We start from the raw sequence: 20,374 nt of genomic DNA on the forward strand, positions 1-20,374 counted from the left end.
CGGCTCCCGGCTCAGCTGGCCTGAGGGGCTCCTGCAGGCATATCGCGACAAGGGGAGTGAGAAGACCCGGGACAACCGTGCACCCACCTGCTGGCTGGCCGGGCCGGGCTGGGCTGGAAGAGGCGCATCCACTGGGAGAAGTAAGAAAACGTGCTCCGGGAGGGCGGGCAGGCAGGCAGATGTCCCAGGGCTGCTCCACGTGCGCACTGCATCAGTAGCACAGGCACGGCTGCACACACAGTGCGCATGTGCAACAGCCCTGGGACATCTGCCCGATCTGCGCCACAGCCACCACGTGGTAGGGAAAGCTGGGAGAGCTACTGGGACAAGCGGGCGACCCAGTTCGGGGGTGTGGCCAACAAGGGGTGACCACCGGTTCGTCCGAGCCCGTGAGAACCGGTTGAATACCACCTCTGCGTGAGCTGCATTTCGAGTGGCACCTTGTCCTCAAGGGCCCAGTCTCAGCTCAGGTGCTCTTTCTTTGTATCGGCCCCCTGAAACGGCTCTGGGAACTCCGTTGCAGCTCTCAGAGGTTAATTCCCTTTGGACTCTTGGCAGGGTTATTCGATATAAATATCTCATTGCTCTAAAGGCTGCTCAAATAAACATTCTTGGGAAGAGCAGCCCCATCTTGTTGGATTTCCAGATCTTGGAGACCTTGTTTGAGTTCAGAAAGTGCACTAACTCATCCCCCATTCTTAAAAGCCCTTCCCTGCAGAAGCCACGGGGGCTGAGTACCAATGAGCAGTTGTGTGTTCATTTTCCCCACAACAACAACCCTGTGAGTTGAGTTGGGCTGAGAGACTGGCCCCCAATCCCCCAGCCTGCTTCATGACCAAGGCGGGACTTGAACTCACATCCTCTTGCTTTCTACTTCGAGGGCTTAACCAGTAGACCAAACTGGGTCCCTTACATACTTATCAAGCTTGGCACAATCCTTCATCCAGTGCATCATTAATGAGATACTATAATTTATCAAATCCTAAAACCCAGATAGTTTTCGATTGCTTTTTAGTCATACAGTTGTTTCTAGGAGAAATCAGAAATATTTTTCTGGAAAGTTGGTAATGTTTAAATAACATAAAAGTATATTTGCCTGAGAATTGTTATAAATCTTGTATAATAGCGATTTATCAACCCTATTATATTAATGACAACAGAGAAAAATTGATGACCTAACGACAAAATGTTGTATCTTCCCACTTTCATGACAAAAATTAAAAAAAGTAAAGATTATTTGAGTACCATTTTTAAATCAGTTTTTATCCACTTAATTATCGTACCATCCACCCCTCACTTAACTGGGTTTCTGATCACATCACAAAATTGTTTGTTACTCTTTCCTGAGATCGAGTTATATCAGCAGTATTTCCATAATGTATTTAGGAAATGAAATAATATGTTTGGATGACTTGCATAGAGCACATAAGTTATATCCCCCCCTTTCCCACGACCCATTTAGAAAGGGCAGTGATAGGAGGGAATGACTTTTGGGGGGTGGAGGAGAGATTCTGCCTGGGGAAGAAGCAGATAAGAGGAGGACACCTAGAGCTGCATAAAAAAAGGGTCGGTGGGAGATTTGTACTTTCTGGCTCCCCAAATCCTGTCAGTGCAGCATTACAGCGAAGTGGGCCTAGCTCAGGTTTCCTGTCTGGGCTTCCTGGGAGAGGATCACCCTGACAATTTTCTTCTCCAGAAATCCGTGTTTCTGATAAGCAACCTGTTGCTTTCAGGGAGTTCATAAATCTCCTTTTTTCTGTTGTTCAACTATATTTTGTCAAAATCTATATTGTCAAAATATGATCGACAAATTTTTGTGAACTTTTTCCCTTCACTTGTAAGATAGTGATAACACCCATTTTCCTAATGAAGCATGTCTGTAAATTAGACAACTACAGAAGAAACATTAAATATTGAAAAAGTGTCGGATAAGAAACAAAGTTTTCTGCTTTAAAAATTGCTGCATGTTCCCATTCTAGTTCCATCCTTTCCTGGAGAAGAATGAGTTTGTCAATATTTCAGACTTTGAATTGTACATGGACCCAAATGGAGAGGTAGCAGCAGATCTGCTCATTTGGGGCTTCTTCGTTCTTCCCAGGGATGATGCCAGGAGAGAGACTCTGGCGTATTTTAAAAGAAACAGACTTTCTATCAACCAAGATGTTCTTTCACGGCTAAAGTTGCTCAACAAGGTAGGAGAAAGTTTTGATGTCCTTCCTCTGTTTTCCAAAGCCTGAGGTCCCATTTCAATAAGGCTGATGCTATTCCCCAAAGGTGGTTGACCTTCACCGAGAACTGAATCTGGGCAGTAGAAACCGGATTTTTCCCTTAGGCTGCTTGGGAGGCTTTGATATTGTTCCATTTTGTGGACCCCGTACAATTAAGGGTCTCCATCATATGGGTGAGAATCCTACAAGGGCTGGGGGAATGTGTCCCTAGTAGCTTCTGGTTTATTTTATTTTATTTATTTATTTGATTTGCCAATTGTTTACAAGATAATAAGTATAAATGTATACATAGTTGTGAATACATGAAATGGGTACATATAAGAAAAATAAAAGAATAAGAGAAACAATAGGACAGGGACGGTAGGCACGTTGGTGCACTTATGCACGCCCCCTACAGACCTCTTAGGAAAGGGGTGAGGTCAATAGTAGACAGTCTAAGGTTAAAGTTTTTGGGGTTTGGGGAAGAAACTACAGAGTCGGGTAGAGTATTCCAGACATTGACCACTCTATTGCTGAAGTCGTATTTCCTGCAATCAAGTTTGGTGCGGTTTACTTTGAGTTTGTATCTATTGTGTGCTCTTGTGTTGTTATGGTTGAAGCTGAAGTATTCATTGACAGGTAGGACATTGCAATGTATGATTTTATATACCATGCTTAAGTCAGACCGAAGAAGGCGTAATTCAAGGTTTTCAAGTTCTAGAATTTCAAGTCTGGTGGCATAAGGTATTCTACAACGAGTAGAGGAGTGGAGAACTCTTCTTGTGAAATATTTCTGGACTTTCTCAATTGTGCTAATATCAGATACGTAGTGTGGGTTCCAGACTGATGAACTGTATTCGAGTATTGGTCTAGCAAATGTTTTGTATGCTCTGGTTAGTAGTGTGATATTACCAGAGAAAAAGCTATGTAGGATTAGGTTAACAACTCTTAATGCCTTTTGGCTATGTAGTTGCAGTGGGCTCTAGCACTTAGATCATTAGAGGTGAGTATTCCAAGGTCCTTTACAGAGCTTGAGTCATCAACAAGATCTTGACTATTCAGCTTGTATTTTATTTTCTGATTTTTTTGCCAATATGTAAGACAGAGCATTTATTTGTTGAGATTTGAAGTTGCCATTTGTTTGACCACTCTGATACATAGTCAAGATCTTTTTGTAGGGTAGCAGTATTGTCTGTGGTATTGAACAGCTTTACATCATCAGCGAAGAGAACGCAATTGCTCTTAATATGATCACAGAGGTCGTTTATGTAGAGTATGAAGAGAGTTGGTCCTAGAACACTGCCTTGGGGAACACCACTATTGACAGGTACTGGATTTGATAGTACGCTCCCGATTTTGACCATTTGTTGTCTGTTTGACAGGAATGCTTCTATCCAGTTATTCAGTTGTCCAGAGATACCATAGGATTTTATTTTTAGGAGTAGTTTGTCGTGTACCACTGAATCAAAGGCTTTACAGAAGTCTATGTAGATTGCGTCTATTGCTTTGCCCTGGTCGAGTTGTGTCGTCCATATGTTTTTGCAGTGTAAGAGTTGCAGATTACAGGATAGTTTTTTTCTGAAACCAAATTGTTTATTGGAGAGTAGGTTATTTGTCTCTAAGTGGAGGACGATGGATTGGTTAATAATTGATTCCATGACTTTACAGGTGACGCAGCATAAGGAGATTGGCCTGTAATTTTCAACTAGGCTTGGGTCTCCCTTTTTGAAGATGGGGATGACTGTGGCTTGTGACCATAGGTTAGGCAAGGAGCTGGTTCTGAAAGATTTTTCAAAGATTATGCTTAGAGGTTTGGCTATGGCAGTGGATAGCTTTCTTAAGAAGTAGGCACATATTCCATCCGGTCCAATAGATAGAGATGGTTTTAGGTTGCGTAGTGCTTTTTCAACATTGTCTTCTGTGAAATTGATATGTATTAGATCATTGTTGTTATCTGTGGTACGGCTAGGAAATACTGGGCATGATCCATTGCTGTTTACAAATACTGAGCCGAAGAATGTGTTAAAGATGTTGGCTTTAATGGTGTCGTCGTTGCAGTCTTTACCATCAGGTCCTATCAAGGGAGGGATGGACCTTGAGTCTTTTAGTTTGTTGTTTACAAAATTGTAAAAAGCACGGGTGGAATTGGTGCTTAGAAGGTTTTCCTCTTGTTTAATGTGATAATTGGTGCATTCGGTCTTTATCTGGTGGCATAAATTTTTGTATCGGTTTTTGAAATTGGCAACGTGACCAGATTTGTTTTTCCGCCAGAGTGATCTCTTTTTGGATTGAAGTTTCCTTATTGATATGGGTAATTGGTTGTTTGATCCTTGTGCCCAGAAGAGCAACGAAGGCGGCAATTCTGCTGACCGGGGTCTGAATCCAGGCTTGGACCGTATCGGATGGGATTGAATCGTCATTGGACGGAGGTCCTTTTGGCCCCATTGGGGAAAGAAGCTTCTTCTCGTGCTGCTTGGGGAAAAGTGTCCCCTGAAGGGGCAGCTCCATAATCTGGGAGGCTCTTAAGGAGGCCGGACCTGGCCAGAGCTCTCCATGCCTTCCTTTCACCCTCCCTGGGATGGAGCAATGGGCCTTCTGCTCCTAGAAAGCAGCTCCAAGGCTTTCAGTTCACCTGAAATTATCAAGATTGTTCTGATATCACACATTAAAATTAAGGGTGTGAGAAGAGGGGAGAAATGCATGTTAATGGGGTCATGAGAAGGAACTGGCTGGTTATCACTTAATGCTGAAATCTTTTCTCAGTTCCATCCAGGGGTGGGATTCAAATTTTGTAACAACCGGTTCTGTGGGCGTGGCTTAATTTGTGGGTGTGGCTTGATGGTCACATGACCAGATGGGCATGGCCAGGTGGCCATGTGACTGGCAAACCAAATACAAGTGGTCCTTGCTTAATGGCCAGTTGCTTAGCAAGTGTTCTAATTTATGACTGATCTCCCCAGAGCTCCTTGACCTGCTTTTGGAGTTTTGACAAACATAAACACAAACACACAAACACACCCACGCACACAGCCTTCTTATCCTGCTATTCTTTGATTCTGTAAGGATCTCCTGCTGGAGCAGGGGGTTGGACTAGATGACCTCCGAGATCCCTTGCAGGCCAGCCCTTGATTGCTGTGCTGCTTCAAAGAGTCTTCTGAAGCCAGGGTTTGTGTCCTTCCTTCCTCTCCTTTTCTCTCTCTCTCTCCCTCCCTCCTTCCATGTATTTATCTATCCATCAATATATCTCATTCACTTTCTCCTCCCTCCATCTCTTTCTTTCTTTTTCTTTCTTTGTCCCATCCTTCCATCTCTCCCTTTCTTTGTCTATCCATTTTCCTCCTTTTGCTTCCTTTCTCTCTTTTATTTCTTTCTCTTTCCTTTCTTGTCTCTCTCTTCCTCTTTTCTCATTCCCTCTATTTCACTCTTTCCCTCTCTTTTTCTCTCTTTCCCCCTCTCTGTATCTCTCTGTATCTCTCTCTCATTCTGCCTCTTTCCCTGTCTTCCCCTCCTCCCCCCCTTTGTGTATGTGTGTGTGTGTGTGTGTGTGTAAAAGAGAGGCAGGGATAAGTCTGACCAGATCGGGTCTCTTTAAGAACCTCCCCAACTATGAACTGACCCTTTCAGGGGACACTTTTCCCCAAGCAGGACGAAGCTTCTCTCCCAATGGGACCAAAAGGACCTCCACCCAATCATGATTCAAATTCATCTGAATTCAGGCCCTGGTCAACAGAATTCCCTTTTTTCTTTGCTAGTTTGGGCACAAGGAGCAAACAAACCTGAATCTCTTAGTGACACATTCCCCAGCCCTTGTGGGTTTCTCACCAGTTTGAAGGAGTTACTAAACCATAGGTGGTTCACAAAATGGAGCAGTGAGAGAAGGTAAGGGTGACGATGGGGGAGAGCGAAGTGGCCGGGTCCCTATCTTCCCCTCTCTCTCCCCCACTCTGTGTGTGTGTGTGTATCTGTGAATGTGTGTGTGTCTCCCTGAAAGCCGCGGCATGGCCAAGCCAGCAAGCTCTCCTTGGCGCTCTTCGCTACTTCTCTCATTTCTTCTTTTTCGAATCCAGACTGGCTGAACAACGATTGCCAGACTGCGGTGGAAGCGTCCATTCGGGCGACCCTTCTCCTCCTCCTCCTCTTGCACCTGGCAGCTGTGGATGGATCAGGAGGGTGCAGTTGTGTGGGGAGATGCTCGCTCCTCAAGTGAGCATCCACCCACCCCGTACTTGGTTTTGCTGTGCTTTGGCATTTGCTTGAGGAGCATCGCCCGTGCGCATGCACCCTCCCAGCCCTGCCACAACGGCCGGTTATGAGAGGAGGAGGAGGAGGAGGAGGAGGAGAAGGGTCGCCCGAAGGGATGCTTCCACCATGGCGTGGCGATCATTGTTCAGCCAGTCTGCATTCGAAAAAGAAGAAATGAAAGAAGTAGCGAAGAGCGCCAAGGAGAGCTTGCTGGCTTCCCCATGCCACGGCTTTCAGGGAGACACACACATACAGATTGGGAGGGAGAATCAGGAAGATAGGGACCCGGCCGCTTCACTATCACCCGCCGTCAACCTCACCTTCTTAGGCCAGGCGAGGGAGGGGCAGGGCCAGCCGCTTCATCAAGGTGAAGAGGAGGCGACCAAGCACAGGCGAGTAGAAACCTGGTAACGGAGGCTCCTAAAGGGATTTGAGGTTGGATGACCTGGAGCGGCCGAGATCCGAGTGAGCATTGCACCACAGGTTCACCTGATCGCCCACTTCTTTGGTGTTGGCTTTACGGAGCCGCAGCGTGAGGTCTGGGCTGACATGTGACAGCAGTGCCTTTAGCTGTGCTTGCTTGTAAGTGTCCAAATAATCTGGTGAAGATGGCAGAGGAGTCACTCAGGTAGACCTTCCCCATCTGCAGTCCTCCTCCTGCAGAAAAAGGCGATTCCCTGAGCTAAGAAGACAAAGAGCTGTGCCTCGACTCACTCAATTCCTAGGACTACCCAAAATGGTCTCAATTCGGCATGGAGAGGGTAGCTCCCCCTGGCAGTTCCCCTTTCCCTCACTGCTCTGACTTCCTGTGGCTCACCTCCACCTGAACACCAGGCTGGACCACCAGAAGGCCACGTCCCCGCTTCTCAACGGCGCTCCTGTGCTGGCCACTGCAGGACTCTCCATGTCTTTCTCCACATTCTCCCTCAACTTCGAAATGACGACACCTGTTGCCGACATGTGTACGACCGGGCTGCCGGTCACCTTTACCCCCCCACCCCACTTGCCTTTTGCCGCTGCCACCCGGACCCCTAACCCCCAGCTGGTAAGGCCCAGCACCTGTGGTGAATCCCAGCTAAATTTCACTGTACCGGAAGACATGTGGAGAGGCTCATGTTCTCCTTCTGCTGGGAAAGCAAGAGAGTCTTTCCCGGCACAGCGAAAAGTTTGCAACTTCCTCTCCAATAGGGAAATGGGCGGCTCTGGGCGGCAGAGAAGCAGCCCGCTTGAATCCAGTTTATCTCTGCCACCCGGAGCTGTGCCGGGAAAGACTCTCTTGCTCTCCCAGCAGAGCCTCTCCACATGTCTTCCAGTACAGCGAAATGTAGCTCGGGTCCTCACCAGTCTGCATCTCGCCCCCCGCCTGGATTCACCACAGATACTGGGCCTTCCCTGCTGGGGGTGAGGGCGGCGGGTGGTGGCAGCAAAAGGCAAGTGGGGCGGGAGGGGTAAATGTGACCGGCAGTGGCAGGTAGGTGACTGGGCCCAAGAGCTTGCAGAGCCTCACTCACCCAGGGAGATCAGGCAGGGCCACAGCGGAAGGCATGCAGTAATGGCTGGACTGGCGAGTGGGCAAAAGCAGGCTGCAGGCGATGCCCTGCATGCACGTTAAGGACTGACTGAGAGCAGAGGGGAGGGGCGGGCAGAGAGGGGCGGGGCCAGTCAGTGGTGCAATTTGCTGGTTCTCTGAACTGCGCAGAATCATAACAACTGGTTTGATAGAACTGGACAGAATCAGTAGAATCTCACCCCGGGTTCCATCTCTGCAGACTTTTCTATTTAATAAAGTCCTTTTTTTGGCAAAAGCAAAAGAGAGGAACTAACGGAAGAATCTTCCAGAAGTTATATCTCCAACCATTTGGAAATAGTGAGAGATTTTGCTTACTTAAGTGAAGACCAGAGGCTAGTAACTTGTCTAATATCCATTTTTACCTCCATTTTACACATATTTCCTTTCCAATCTTATTTCTTTTCTGCTCAGTCCTTTCCTCAATCTGAATGTGTGGAAAGTTGTCATCCTGGATTTGTCAAGAAGGCTCGAGAAGGAGAGCCAGTTTGCTGCTACGACTGTGTTCCTTGTCCAGAGGGGACCTTCTCCACTCAGAAAGGTGGGTGACACCAGAGGAAAGGAAGGCCTGGTGGAACTGGATCCATCCAGAGCATTGTCATGAAAGTATGAATTAAAAAACACTTTGAAGCTGAACTGATTTCTGGTTTATTTCCAAAATGCCCCATTTCTTATCTAAACAGAAGAGCAAAAAGACTGTGAAGGAAGGGCTGGATAGAGACAGGTGGCTGTGGCAGATTGGACAAGCTTTACTACTGCCAGATAAAATATTTCTTCTTTTTAGCTTGGATGTATCCTTCCTTCCACATTTACTTCTCTAGGAACATCTGAGTTCCTTGAAACACGAGGAATTGTTTTAGGTCCACCTCCTGAAAGGAGGATAGCAGTGCAGTCTACATGCGTTCCCATTGAGGAACACTGAAAAGGTATTTCTGATATACGAGATGCACAATGTGGTGGCATGGACAGTTATGCTTGTTTCTGGCTGCACCCGTATCACCACTGCTCCAAAGGCCATTCCAAATTGTTTGGAGCAATCCCTTGATCCATCAGCCCCCTCTGAGGCAAGTATGACAAGAATTGCCACCGGGCAGGTAAGTTTCTCTAGAAAGATTAATTGATTCATTATTTACCCTTACTAATGGAGATTCCTATCAATATTCTGAACATTACAAAGGAAATATTTCAAGTCCAAACCTTCCCTCAATTTCATAACCTATCAAAAATATACCGTAGCTATATATTTTAAAAAGTGATACACTTATTTTCTATCACTGGAGATATGAAGAAATCCGTCCTGGAAAATGCTCCTGATAATCACTTGTTCCCAAAGAACTTACAATGTATCTTGAAATGCAAAGGACAAAGAAATACGGGTTTTTTTTTTTCCTCAGATACAGAAAAATGCACCAAATGTCCAGATGATAAATACCCCAATAAAGAAAGAGTCCAATGTATCCCCAAAGTTATAACCTTCCTGTCTTATGAAGAACTTCTGGGCACCATCCTGGTTTCTTTTGCCCTACTCTTCTTCCTAACCACAAGCCTTGTTTTAATTATCTTCATTAAATACCAAGAAACTCCCCTTGTCAAAGCCAACAACCGGGACCTCTCCTACATCCTCCTGGTCTCCCTCCTGCTTTGCTTCTTGTCTTCTTCTCTCTTCATTGGTCAACCAAGGAAAGCCACCTGCCTTCTCCGACAAACAGTCTTCAGCATCATCTTCTCAGTTGCTGTTTCTTCTCTCTTGGCCAAAACCATCACGGTGGTGCTGGCCTTCCTGGCCACAAAACCAGGAAACCGAGCAAAGAGATGGTTGGGAAAGAGCTTGGCCAACTCCATCATCCTTTCTTCTTCTTCTGTCCAAGTGCTCAACTGCTCCATCTGGCTGGGAGTTTCTCCCCCCTTCCCTGACTCTGACCTCCACTCCCAGCCTGGAGAGATCATCCTGCAATGCAATGAAGGGTCTGTTGTCATGTTCTACGTCACCCTCAGCTACATGGGCTTCCTGGCTGCCATCTGCTTCACGGTGGCTTTCCTGGCCAGGAATCTGCCCGGGGCCTTCAACGAAGCCAAGCTGATCACCTTCAGCATGCTGGTCTTCTGCAGTGTCTGGGTGACTTTTGTGCCCACCTACCTGAGCACCAAAGGGAAACACATGGTGGCTGTGCAGGTCTTCTCCATCCTGGCCTCCAGTGCTGGTCTGCTGGTCTGCATCTTCATCCCCAAGTGCTACATTATCCTTCTGAGACCAGACCTGAACACAAAGGAGCAGCTTACAGCCAGAACAAATGTAAAAACATAAGACATAACACTGTGACATTTAAAGAATTGTAAAAATTCGTTTTATTTCAAAGTAGACACTAATTATTTCAACTTAGATAGTTGTGCAGGAATCAAAAAAATCATGCCTACATTTTTCAATGGGAAATGTTTGAACGATTGTTATCCTTGTAACTCTCTCCATCTCAATAAATCTTGCTAAAGGGAACTCTGAATATCATTCAGAGGAATTTGTTGTTCAGCCACTGCCAATGAATTTGATACCTTAATCGTACTGACAGCAGCTAAAAGTGTATCTATGAGAGAATGAATAGGAAAAGTGGTAAGATGGATTGTGTGGGAGCCAAGCTCCAACTATGTTGTTTGACAATCTCCATGAGAGCCATTGGCCATCCCACCAAGCCAGAGAAGGCAGAGGTCTCCAGGTCCTCTTGCTTAGATGTTCTCTTCCAATAAGACCTAGTTAGCGCCCCTTTTCCATAGCTGCTCCTGCCCTGTGAAAGAAGCTTCTCCATGAGATCCACCATCCTCTCTCCATCCCCTGATTAAAACCGGTTCTTTTCCCCAATGCTTGAGCTAGTTGAGACCGGAGTCCAGAAGATGCAGAAGGAGGAGAAGCCCCATGGGAGAGTCAGGTTGCATCCTGACGAAATTGGGCTCATTGTGGCTGCACCGTGTGAATAGTTGCAAGCAGGAGTTTGGGGGCATCTCAAACTCCACCAGAGGAAAGAGGGTCTCTCTCTCTCACTTTCTCTCCAAGGTGGGAAGCCCAGCAGTGCAACCCTTGAAGGCTTCACCTGGGGGTTCACCTCAGTCCTCTGGGTGTGCTTCCAGCCCCAGAAGCCCCAGAAATAAGTCCTACCAAGGACTTTGTTCCAGGCTCCCTGGAAGTGAGCAGAAGTGGGGAAAAGAAAGGTGAATATTCTGACTAAGAAATCCTGAATGTCTCTGGAGATAAATTTTAAGGAACCAGAAGGCAATAAAGGCAATCCTCCACTTATGACCACAATTTTTGTTGCTAAGTAAGTTCTGTCTCATTTTACCAACTTTTTTGCCTCGGTTGTGAAGCAAATGAGTGTGGTGTTTAGTTAAATCATGCAGTCGTTAAGCAAGTCTTCCAGTGACCCCAATGACCCCAAGATACTGCACGCATCATAAATACATGCCTGAGTTTTGGTGACGTGACCATGGGGTGCTGCAACGATCGTTAGTGTGAAAACTGGTCCTAAATCACTTTCCTTAGTGCTGTTGTAACTTCAGTCCCTAAACAAATGGTTGTAAGTGGAGGACTCCCTGTTATCCTCAGAGCCGTTTTTGACAGCGAGGATCCTGCCCTTAAGATCCCATCAGAATGGAGCCAGGAGGGACCTTGGGGTCATCTAGTCCAACCCCCTGCCCAAGCAGGAGACCCCGGACCATTCCATGCAAAGGAGTGGGAAAGACATCCTGGGACAGAGCCCCCCACCCACTTCTGAAGGCAGCCTCTTCCCCTGGTCCATGGGGGATGGAGGGCTTCTGGCCTGCTCCACAGGGGGCGGCTGGAGGGACAGGAGAGGCCGTGATTTCATCCTTGCATCCCCCCCTATAAAAACGCAGAGAAAAGGCTGGTATTCTCGGTCCTCCTCCTCTGGGGAGAGAGCCTTGCCAGGTGTCAGCCTTCAAGATTTTCTCCCTTTGCTTTGCATCTTTAGGCTGTCATAAATAATGAGGGGAGGAGGGGGGAAATGGTTATGGGAGGTTACCTGGAGGTGTTACAAACCAGAACTATATAATCTAGGGGGGGGGGGTAGATTCTTGCTTAGGTTTCTCTCCTATGCTATGTGCAGCTTTAACTCTATCAAAATATGTCAAGGTCAATGGACAGAAGCCTCATCACCACCTGGAGATACCCACATGATGATATACACAACTTTTAATTGGATGAGCCAATTGAACTATTGGGGGTGGGAACGTTGCCATTACTTTGTATATGTGATTTACGCGCCAATTTTCTCAGATTCAGAATTCTTTTGTTGCTACCACTTGATTTCCAGTAAAAGATATCTTTTCTCTGATTAAAGGAGTCTAAGTATTTCTTTCTTGGATTTTGAATGGAGCACCAGCTGACATTATTCTGAATCTGACCATTACCAGCCCACTTGGACAATTAATAAATTTTCTTCCGAGGGGGTCTGAACACAATGTCAAATCCAGCCAGCAACCAAGAAGACCTGGGAGCAACTGGAGGACAAGATTCTCTGCTGCTAGAGGAAGCAGGGGAAGCTGACTTGTTAGCAGAACTAAATCTTGGGGAAAAACCAGCTGTAAAACCCAAATGGTCCCTGGGAGTCGGTTGGAAGGATCCTGAGGAAAAGCTTCCTCCAGGAGTGACCACTACCCGTCGGCGTGGAAGAGAGGAGCCATGGCAAGAAAAGGAAAGAAAGAATTTTCTACTAACTCAAGCCTTGCATCTTCTAAATGAAGCTTTCAGAGAACCTCAAACTGATCAAAGGTATGAGGGAGAGGAGGGGGAGGCAGCCCCAGCCAGAAGAATTAGAGCAGCCACCCCCATAAATCAACCTGGGCCGGCGCAACAGGCAGCAGCAGCCCAGGGGGCCCCAGCGGGGGGAGTAATTGCCAGAAGACATAGAACTCCAAAGGTGCCTCCGTTGGAAGTAAAATATGGGGGGGGGGGGGATCCCAAGGAGTTAGGATTCTTCCTGGCACAAGTCTGGAGCCATATGGAGGAATAGGGAGGGGATTTTTCCTCAGAAGCAGCCAAAGTTAGATGTGTTACCAGGGCTCTGGAGGGAACAGCTGCAGAGTGGATGGTGACTTTGCATAAGGATAATACCCCTCAGCTGATGAATTATGAGATGTGGGCCAGGTTTGAAGACCCACTTGCTGAACGCAAGGCCAGGATTAGGATGAAGACCATAAATCAGGGGAAGAGATCAGTGTCCAACTATACCCAGGAATTTAGAGAGCTGGCGTGTCATATTCGAGGCTGGTCCCAGGGAGCCCTGATAGAAGCTTTTAAAGATGGGTGGAATGAAGAGGTATATCAAAGCTGTATTGCCAGAAGAGACTCCAGTGAGCTGCAGCTGTGGTACATGCTGGCAGCAGAGGTGGAAATTGATCTGACCCGAAACAGACGCTGGGGGGGCCTTGGTTGGAGCAAGTCCTCCCCCACCAGTCCTCGAGAAGCCTTAAAATCTCAAAAGGGAGGAATGGCGGCAAAACCCAAGACCACTGGATGCTTTCAATGTGGGAAGGAAGGCCACCAGAGTGCAGATGGCTGTGCCAAGCTAGAGCCAAAGGGGGCGCCAGGAGGAGGAAGAAAACCCCAGCAAAGCCTCGGGAAATGGCGCTTAAAGCAGAGGAGGTTGTAGAAATCACTCCTCTGAAAGGAGAGGAGCTGGGAACTCCAACCTCTTCTGAAGAGAGTGGTAAGACTGGTGAGAGTGGACTCACTGGTAAGTCCAAACAAGGGCCCTATGACCATTCCAGTGAGATTAAGGGTACCCACATCAGGAGCCAAAGGGGAAATGCTGGCCTTGTTAGACTCTGGGTGCACAAGGTGCATAATCAGCTCTGAGGTAGTGGAGAAAATGGGCTTAAGGCTAAAGACTTTAAAAATGCCCATAGCCTTTTGCCCACTGGATGGATCGGTAGCTGGGGGCGGCCCTGCACATTTCATAATGGAACCAATAGAAATGATGATGGGGAAGCATAGAGAGACTTTGTGTTTTATTGTGGCTCCTGGGACGGAGCGCCCCCTAATACTGGGTTTGCCCTGGCTCCGGAAATGGAACCCTCACGTCGATTGGAGGAGAGGGTCATTGCGCATACATACTGACCAATGCCCAGAAGGGGAGGGGCAATCTCAACCGAAACTCAAGAATCCCACTGAGTTGGCCTCCACTGGCACCGAGAGCCTGAAGGGGGAGGAGAAAATTCTAGAGGAATATTGGGACTTAAAGGAAGTATTCAGTGAAAAGGCCTCGGATGAGCTTCCCCCCCATCGCTCAACAGATTTCAGTATTGAAATTTTACTCGGGGTGAAACTCCCAAAACCGAAACTGTACTTGATGGCACCACGGGAGCTAGAAGAGCTGCGGTCATTTATCGATAAGAATTTGGAACGTGGTTTCATCCAACCTGCTAGACCCCGGGTAGCAGCCCCAGTATTGTTCTGTGAAAAGAAAGATGGCTCCATTTATGTGTTGACTACAGAAACCTGAACGCTATTTTAGTGGAGAACATGTACTCCCTCCCCTTGATGAAGGATATGTTGGCCCATTTGGCCAAAGGGAATTTTTTTTACAAAACTCGACTTGAGAGAAGCATACTACCGAGTTCGAATTAAGGAAGGGGATGAATGGAAAACTGCTTTTAACTGCCCCATGGGTTGCTTCCAATTCAACGTTCTTCCATTTGGCCTACAGGGGGCCCCTGCAGTATTCATGCAAATGATCAATCAGGTGTTGCATGAACATCTAAACAAAGGGGTGTTGGTTTATCTTGATGATATCCTTATCTACACAGAGACTTGTGATGAACATGTGAAACTAGTGCGGTCAATTCTGGAAAAACTTCGAGCTGCTGAGCTGTATGCAAAGTTGTCCAAGTGTGAATTCTACCAGGAAAAAATTGACTATTTAGGCTATCGCATCTCACATGATGGCATAGAAATGGATCTGGGGAAGGTTTGTGCCATTTTGGAATGGGACCCTCCCCGCACCAGGAAACAACTCCAAAGTTTCTTGGGATTTGCTAATTTTTATCATTAATTTATCCCTGCTTTTGCGAAGATTGCAATGCCTATCACAAATCTTTTAAAAACCAAAGGGGAGGTGAAACCGAAGCCTAGTAAACCACTGGAGTGTCAAGCTGCTTTTGAGAAGCTGAAACGACTGTTTGCTGCTGAACTCAAGCACCCAGACATGGACGCTCCTTTTGTAATCCAAGCTGATGCAAGTGACGTAGCAGTCGGGGCAGTGTTACTACAAGCAAATGAGATGGGGACTCTGCAACCGTGTGCATATACTTCCTGCAAACTAACTGAAACCAAAAGGAGATGGACCATCTGGGAAAAAGAAGCTTTTGCAGTTCGCTGGGCTCTGTTAACCTGGAGGCATTTCTTAGAAGGGGCAAAACACCCATTTGAGGTGTGGACGGATCCTAAAAATTTGGAGGCTTTGAAAACACCTCGGAAGCTGTCTCCCAAGCAAGTTCACTGGGCACAGTACTTTAAGCGCTTTAATTTTTCATTGAAGTACATTCCAGGGGGGAAGAACTTCATGGTGGATGCTTTATCTAGATTACCTCAATATAATAGTGCTCGCAAGAAGTATTATGGCCTATTGTCCCAACCAAACAGTTGGCAGCTCCAGTGTTTACCAGAGCCCAGAAGAAGAAGGAGGTTGATTTATCAAATGATTTGACTGCACAATTAAGAGATGCTCTAAAACTTGATGATTGGTTCCTTGCTCACTCAAATAACTGTACGGTTAGAGATGGATTGGCATGGGTGGGGGCCAAATTATATGTACCAGCAAAGCTGAGAAACCAAATATTACAGCAAGCTCATGACTCTAAAGCTGCTGGACATTTTGGACTCATGAAAACCTTACACTTGGTTAAAAGGCAATTTTGGTGGCCTACCTTGAAAAAGGACATTGAGACTTATGTGGCTAGCTGTTCTATCTGTGCCTCAGTCAAATGGCCTCCTGGTAAACCAGCAGGCTTACTACAAAATGTGGCTAGACCAACGGCTCCATGGAAGGAAATTTCTATGGATTTTATAGTGGAATTACCTGAAAGTGGGGGGAATACAGTTATTTGGGTAGTAACTGATTTGTTTTCCAAACAGGTACATTTCATACCTTGTCCGAAAATCCCATATGCGAAAACGTTGGCTAAACTGTTTATTTTACATATCTACAGGTTACATGGGGTTCCTGAACGCATAATCTCAGACAGGGGTGTCCAGTTTACCTCAAACTTTTGGAAGGAGTTCCTGAAGTTATTGGGTTCCGCCCAGGGCTTAAGCTCTGCCCACCACCCACAAACCAATGTGGCTTGTGAGGGAACTAACTCGGTATTGGAACAATATCTTCGATGTTGTATAAATTATCAGCAAGATAATTGGGCTGACCTATTGCCATTCGCTGAGGTGGCATATAATAATTTGGTACATAGTAGTACTGGGTTTACTCCATTTAAAGTGGCTTCGGGATGAGACTTTGTACCCATACCTGAGCTTCCACGGGAGAAACCTAACATTCAGTCATTAGATGAATGGATAACACAGCTCCAGCTTACCTGGCTGGTTACCCGTAAAGCATTAGATGATGCTCAACAAGCTCATAAAAAATTTGCACATAAAAAGAGAACTCCACAAAAAACATATCAAGTGGGTGACAAGGTCTTTTTATCTACCAGATATTTGCAGACCACACAAAAGTCAAAAAAGCTTGGACCTAAGTATATTGGACCCTTCTCGATTGAACAAATTGTGAACCCTGTGGCAGTCCAATTGAAATTACCAAAAACTCTTTGACAGATCCACCCTGTTTTCCATGTTAGTTTATTAAAACCTGAACATATCCCCAACTTGATACCAACTCAGGTTGATCCCCCTGTACCATTACTAATTGAAGGTGAACAACATTTTGAAGTTAAAGAAATTTTGGATTCTCGAAAATGAAGGGGTTGACTCCAATATTTGGTTGCTTGGAAACATTTTCCTCCTTCCCAGGCTGAGTGGGTGAATGAGAAGGATGTTAGAGCTCCTACACTTATCAAGGCATTTCGTACTAAATATCCTGATAAACCCTAAAAATTAGTATGATGCTGTTACATGTGTATTTTCTATTACCTTCTATTTTTATCTTTTTTAGGACTAACGTCTCTTTTGTAGGAGGGCCGAATGTCAGCCTTCAAGATTTTCTCCCTTTGCTTTGCATCTTTCGGCTGTCATAAGTAACAGGGGGAGGAGGGGGGATGATTATGGGAAATGAGCTGGAGGTGTTACAAATCAGAACTGTATAAGCTGTGGGGGGGAGAAGATTCTTGCTTAGGTTTGTATCCTATGCTATGTGCAGCTGCAACTCTTTATCAAAATATGTCAAGGTCAATGGACAGAGGCCTCATCACCACCTGGAGATACACGCATGATGATATACACAACTTTTAATTGGATGAGCCAATGGAACTATTGGGGGTGGGAACATTGCCATTACTTTGTATACGTGATTTACGCACCCATTTTCTCAGATTCAGAATTCTTTTGTTGCTACCACTTGATTTCCAGTAAAAGATATCTTTTCTCTGATTAAAGGAGTCTAAGTATTTCTTTCTTGGATTTTGAATGGAGCACCAGCTGACACGAGGACACCCGGCCTCTCTCGCAGCCCCAAGGAGGAAAGGCTGCCCCTCCCCAATCCTTCCCCCAGCTTCCTTCCAAGAGGGACCCCCGGGATCTCCTCCCAAGGCCCCCAGGACCACCGGGAATCAGATCGTACGGGGCAAAGCCAGCCGCCATCCTGGCAACCAGCTGCCTCTCCTGGGTTTCTGCTTCCAGGGAGCCTCACTCTGTTGCCAAAGGCCCCTGGGGTTTTTGCCAGAGCGAGGGGACCCTCCAGCCCCCAGCCAGGAAAGCAGCGGAATGGGATGAGGTGGGAAGAAGAGAGGAGACCCCCCAGCCTCACACAGGTGCAGGGTTGGAGGTATTAACCTCCTTGAAGATGGGCAAAAATAAAGGCCACCCATTGAGCCATTGCACCCTCCGTGTCCTGGCCAAGCGGGAGATCCCACATGGCTCCAGTTGCAACCAGGGTCTTTTTATCCGGGGTGATTTGGATGGGGACCCTGGGTGGATGAGGGGAAGGTCCAGGGAGGAAGGAAGGTTGTCTCCCATATTCACTGCAGGACCTTCATGGATGGACAGGTTGCTATCAGGTTGGTTTTCATTCCCAGGCTGCAACTTCCAATTTTGGGGATTGTTTCGGTCTGATACAGCTGCTGCTTCGGGACACCCCTCCCTTGCCTCCCCATTTTGGGGGGGGGGTGGGCCCTTGACTCCCCCCCAAATGGCCCAATGTGCCCCAGAAAAGCGTAAAGGAGACCCAGCCTGAGACCCGGGGGATGGTTGGCTCTCTGGGAAGGGACCCTGAGCCCACTGAGGGTCTCCATCTGCAGGGAGCCCTTTCAGGAGGGCAGGAAACCTGGGCATGAACTAGCCAGGATTGCTCCTTCTTTTTTTAAAAAAAAAACAAAAAACAAATTTTATTAATTTTAAAAAACAATACACCAACAAACAAAACGTAGAATAATAACATAGGACACCTTTTCTAAAGAAAACAAATAGAACGTTTTATTTAAAGACAGAATAGTTCCAAATTAACACATTTCCATACCAGCACAGTTTAATATGCATATTCATCTTATCTGTTCAACTTCATATCTTTTTCCAACTTCTCTTTATTTCTCCCTTTCCTCCCATTCAATTATATTTCTTTTGCCTTAAATTGTATATATTCATTATATCCATCTGTCTTATTTAGAATTTCATTATTCTTGTTATCCCTAACATACACCCTAGCAGAACGTGCAACGGCAGTCTAGCAGGCAGGCAGATATGTGAGACAAAACGTTGTAGTAGCTTACACTCAGTAAGACAGATACACTGTGCAAGTTAAATAGTTTTTATTCCAGCAAGAGTTATAGCATAGTCAAACGGTCCATATATCATACACTAAGTTCAGTCAGTCCGGGGTTATTCTTTTTGCAAAGTCCAGTGTCGAAAAAGAGTTCATTAAACTTACAATCAATCAGTCCAGTGATATATCTCTTTTGCAGTCAGAGATATGAAGAAAAATCAAACCCCTTTTCTTCTTTCAGCAAACACGCAGTTATCACCATCTATCAATCCATCATTGTCAGCATTCCAGTAAAAGCCAGGGAAAACAGTGAGCTCTCTTGCTCCCTCTTATGGTGATTTTACAACCGCACCCAAAAACTTGGTTTACAGTTTAAAATGATACATACACTTAAACTCACTAACATAGTTTATATATTATTTTTATCCAAACTAAGTTAGGTAACCAATGTTATCCCTAACATTCTCCCCTTTTGGGTAATATAATAATATATATATCTATTTACAATTTCAACCCATAGTTTTCACAATTTTCCTTGTGCTTTACTGCACCTTGGGCTTTTGTAAATCCATCTGCAAAATTTTCTTCAGTTATGCAATAGACCAATCTTATCAGACCATTTTTCACAGATTGTCTAACATTCAAATATCTAAGGTCAGTATGCTTAGATCTAGTCTTTACAGCAATATCTGTAGCCAACCTTATGGCTGCTTGATTGTCCTCATAAACTACAATGGCATCTTTAACAGTTACTCCCATATCTAACAACAACTGTTTATACAGAATTAAATCAGTACATAATAAAGATAGACATGAAAATTCTGCTTCCATTGTGGACATACTTATATGTTGCTGTCTAATTGACCTCCAACCAATCAGTGTTTTACCTAGTAGTATAGCCATGCCTGAAGTTGATTTCCTAGTTTTTATATCTGTTGCAAAACTTGCATCAGCATATGCACTTAAAATCAAATCATCTTTTGGCTCTAAATACAATGCATAGTGCATTGTCTTTTTAAGATACCTTAATATACGCTTTAGCGCTTGCCAGTGACGTTCATTGGGTTCAGTGTTGAATCTCGCCAATTGATTCACGCCATATGCAATGTCTGGCCTTGACCAATTACTTATATATGATAAACTATCTATTAATGACTGATAAATAGTCTTATCAAATTTTGAACTTTGAGCATCAGTTCGGCAAAATTCCTGACTCATTGGAGTTTTTGCCGGTTTACAAAGTTCAATTTTATACATTTTTAGCAATTGGTATATTTTATCTTCTTGTGATATCTTAAAGCCACTATTGGTTTTGTTTATTGTCAATCCTAAATACTGTCTTATTTCTCCTAAATGCTTTAATTTTATCCTCTTACTTAATAATGATATTATCTCAGTAGCTTCATTATTAGTCTTCGTTATTAAAGCAA

General features: G+C 45.5%; 1 protein-coding gene across 17 annotated transcripts in view; it reads left to right on the forward strand.

Moving 5' to 3' along the window:
* The window catches only part of LOC148128484 (vomeronasal type-2 receptor 26-like), a 102,833-nt gene extending 92,326 nt beyond the window's left edge, over positions 1-10,507 (forward strand). For all 17 annotated transcript variants that reach the window (XM_087948978.1, XM_087948979.1, XM_087948972.1 and 14 more), the window contains 3 exons: positions 1,980-2,192; positions 8,431-8,557; positions 9,411-10,507. In XM_087948978.1, coding sequence (XP_087805104.1) covers positions 1,980-2,192; positions 8,431-8,557; positions 9,411-10,321 — 1,251 coding nt within the window. In that variant the 3' untranslated portion in view covers positions 10,322-10,507. The remainder of the gene's footprint in view (positions 1-1,979; positions 2,193-8,430; positions 8,558-9,410) is intronic.
* The last annotated feature ends 9,867 nt before the right edge of the window (positions 10,508-20,374 follow it).

The sequence above is a fragment of the Notechis scutatus genome, unplaced genomic scaffold (assembly GCF_049901735.1).
Source record: "Notechis scutatus isolate UNSWTSFEM ecotype Mainland unplaced genomic scaffold, rNotScu1.2 NSCUSCF50, whole genome shotgun sequence".
In the NCBI taxonomy this organism is placed as follows: domain Eukaryota; kingdom Metazoa; phylum Chordata; class Lepidosauria; order Squamata; family Elapidae; genus Notechis; species Notechis scutatus.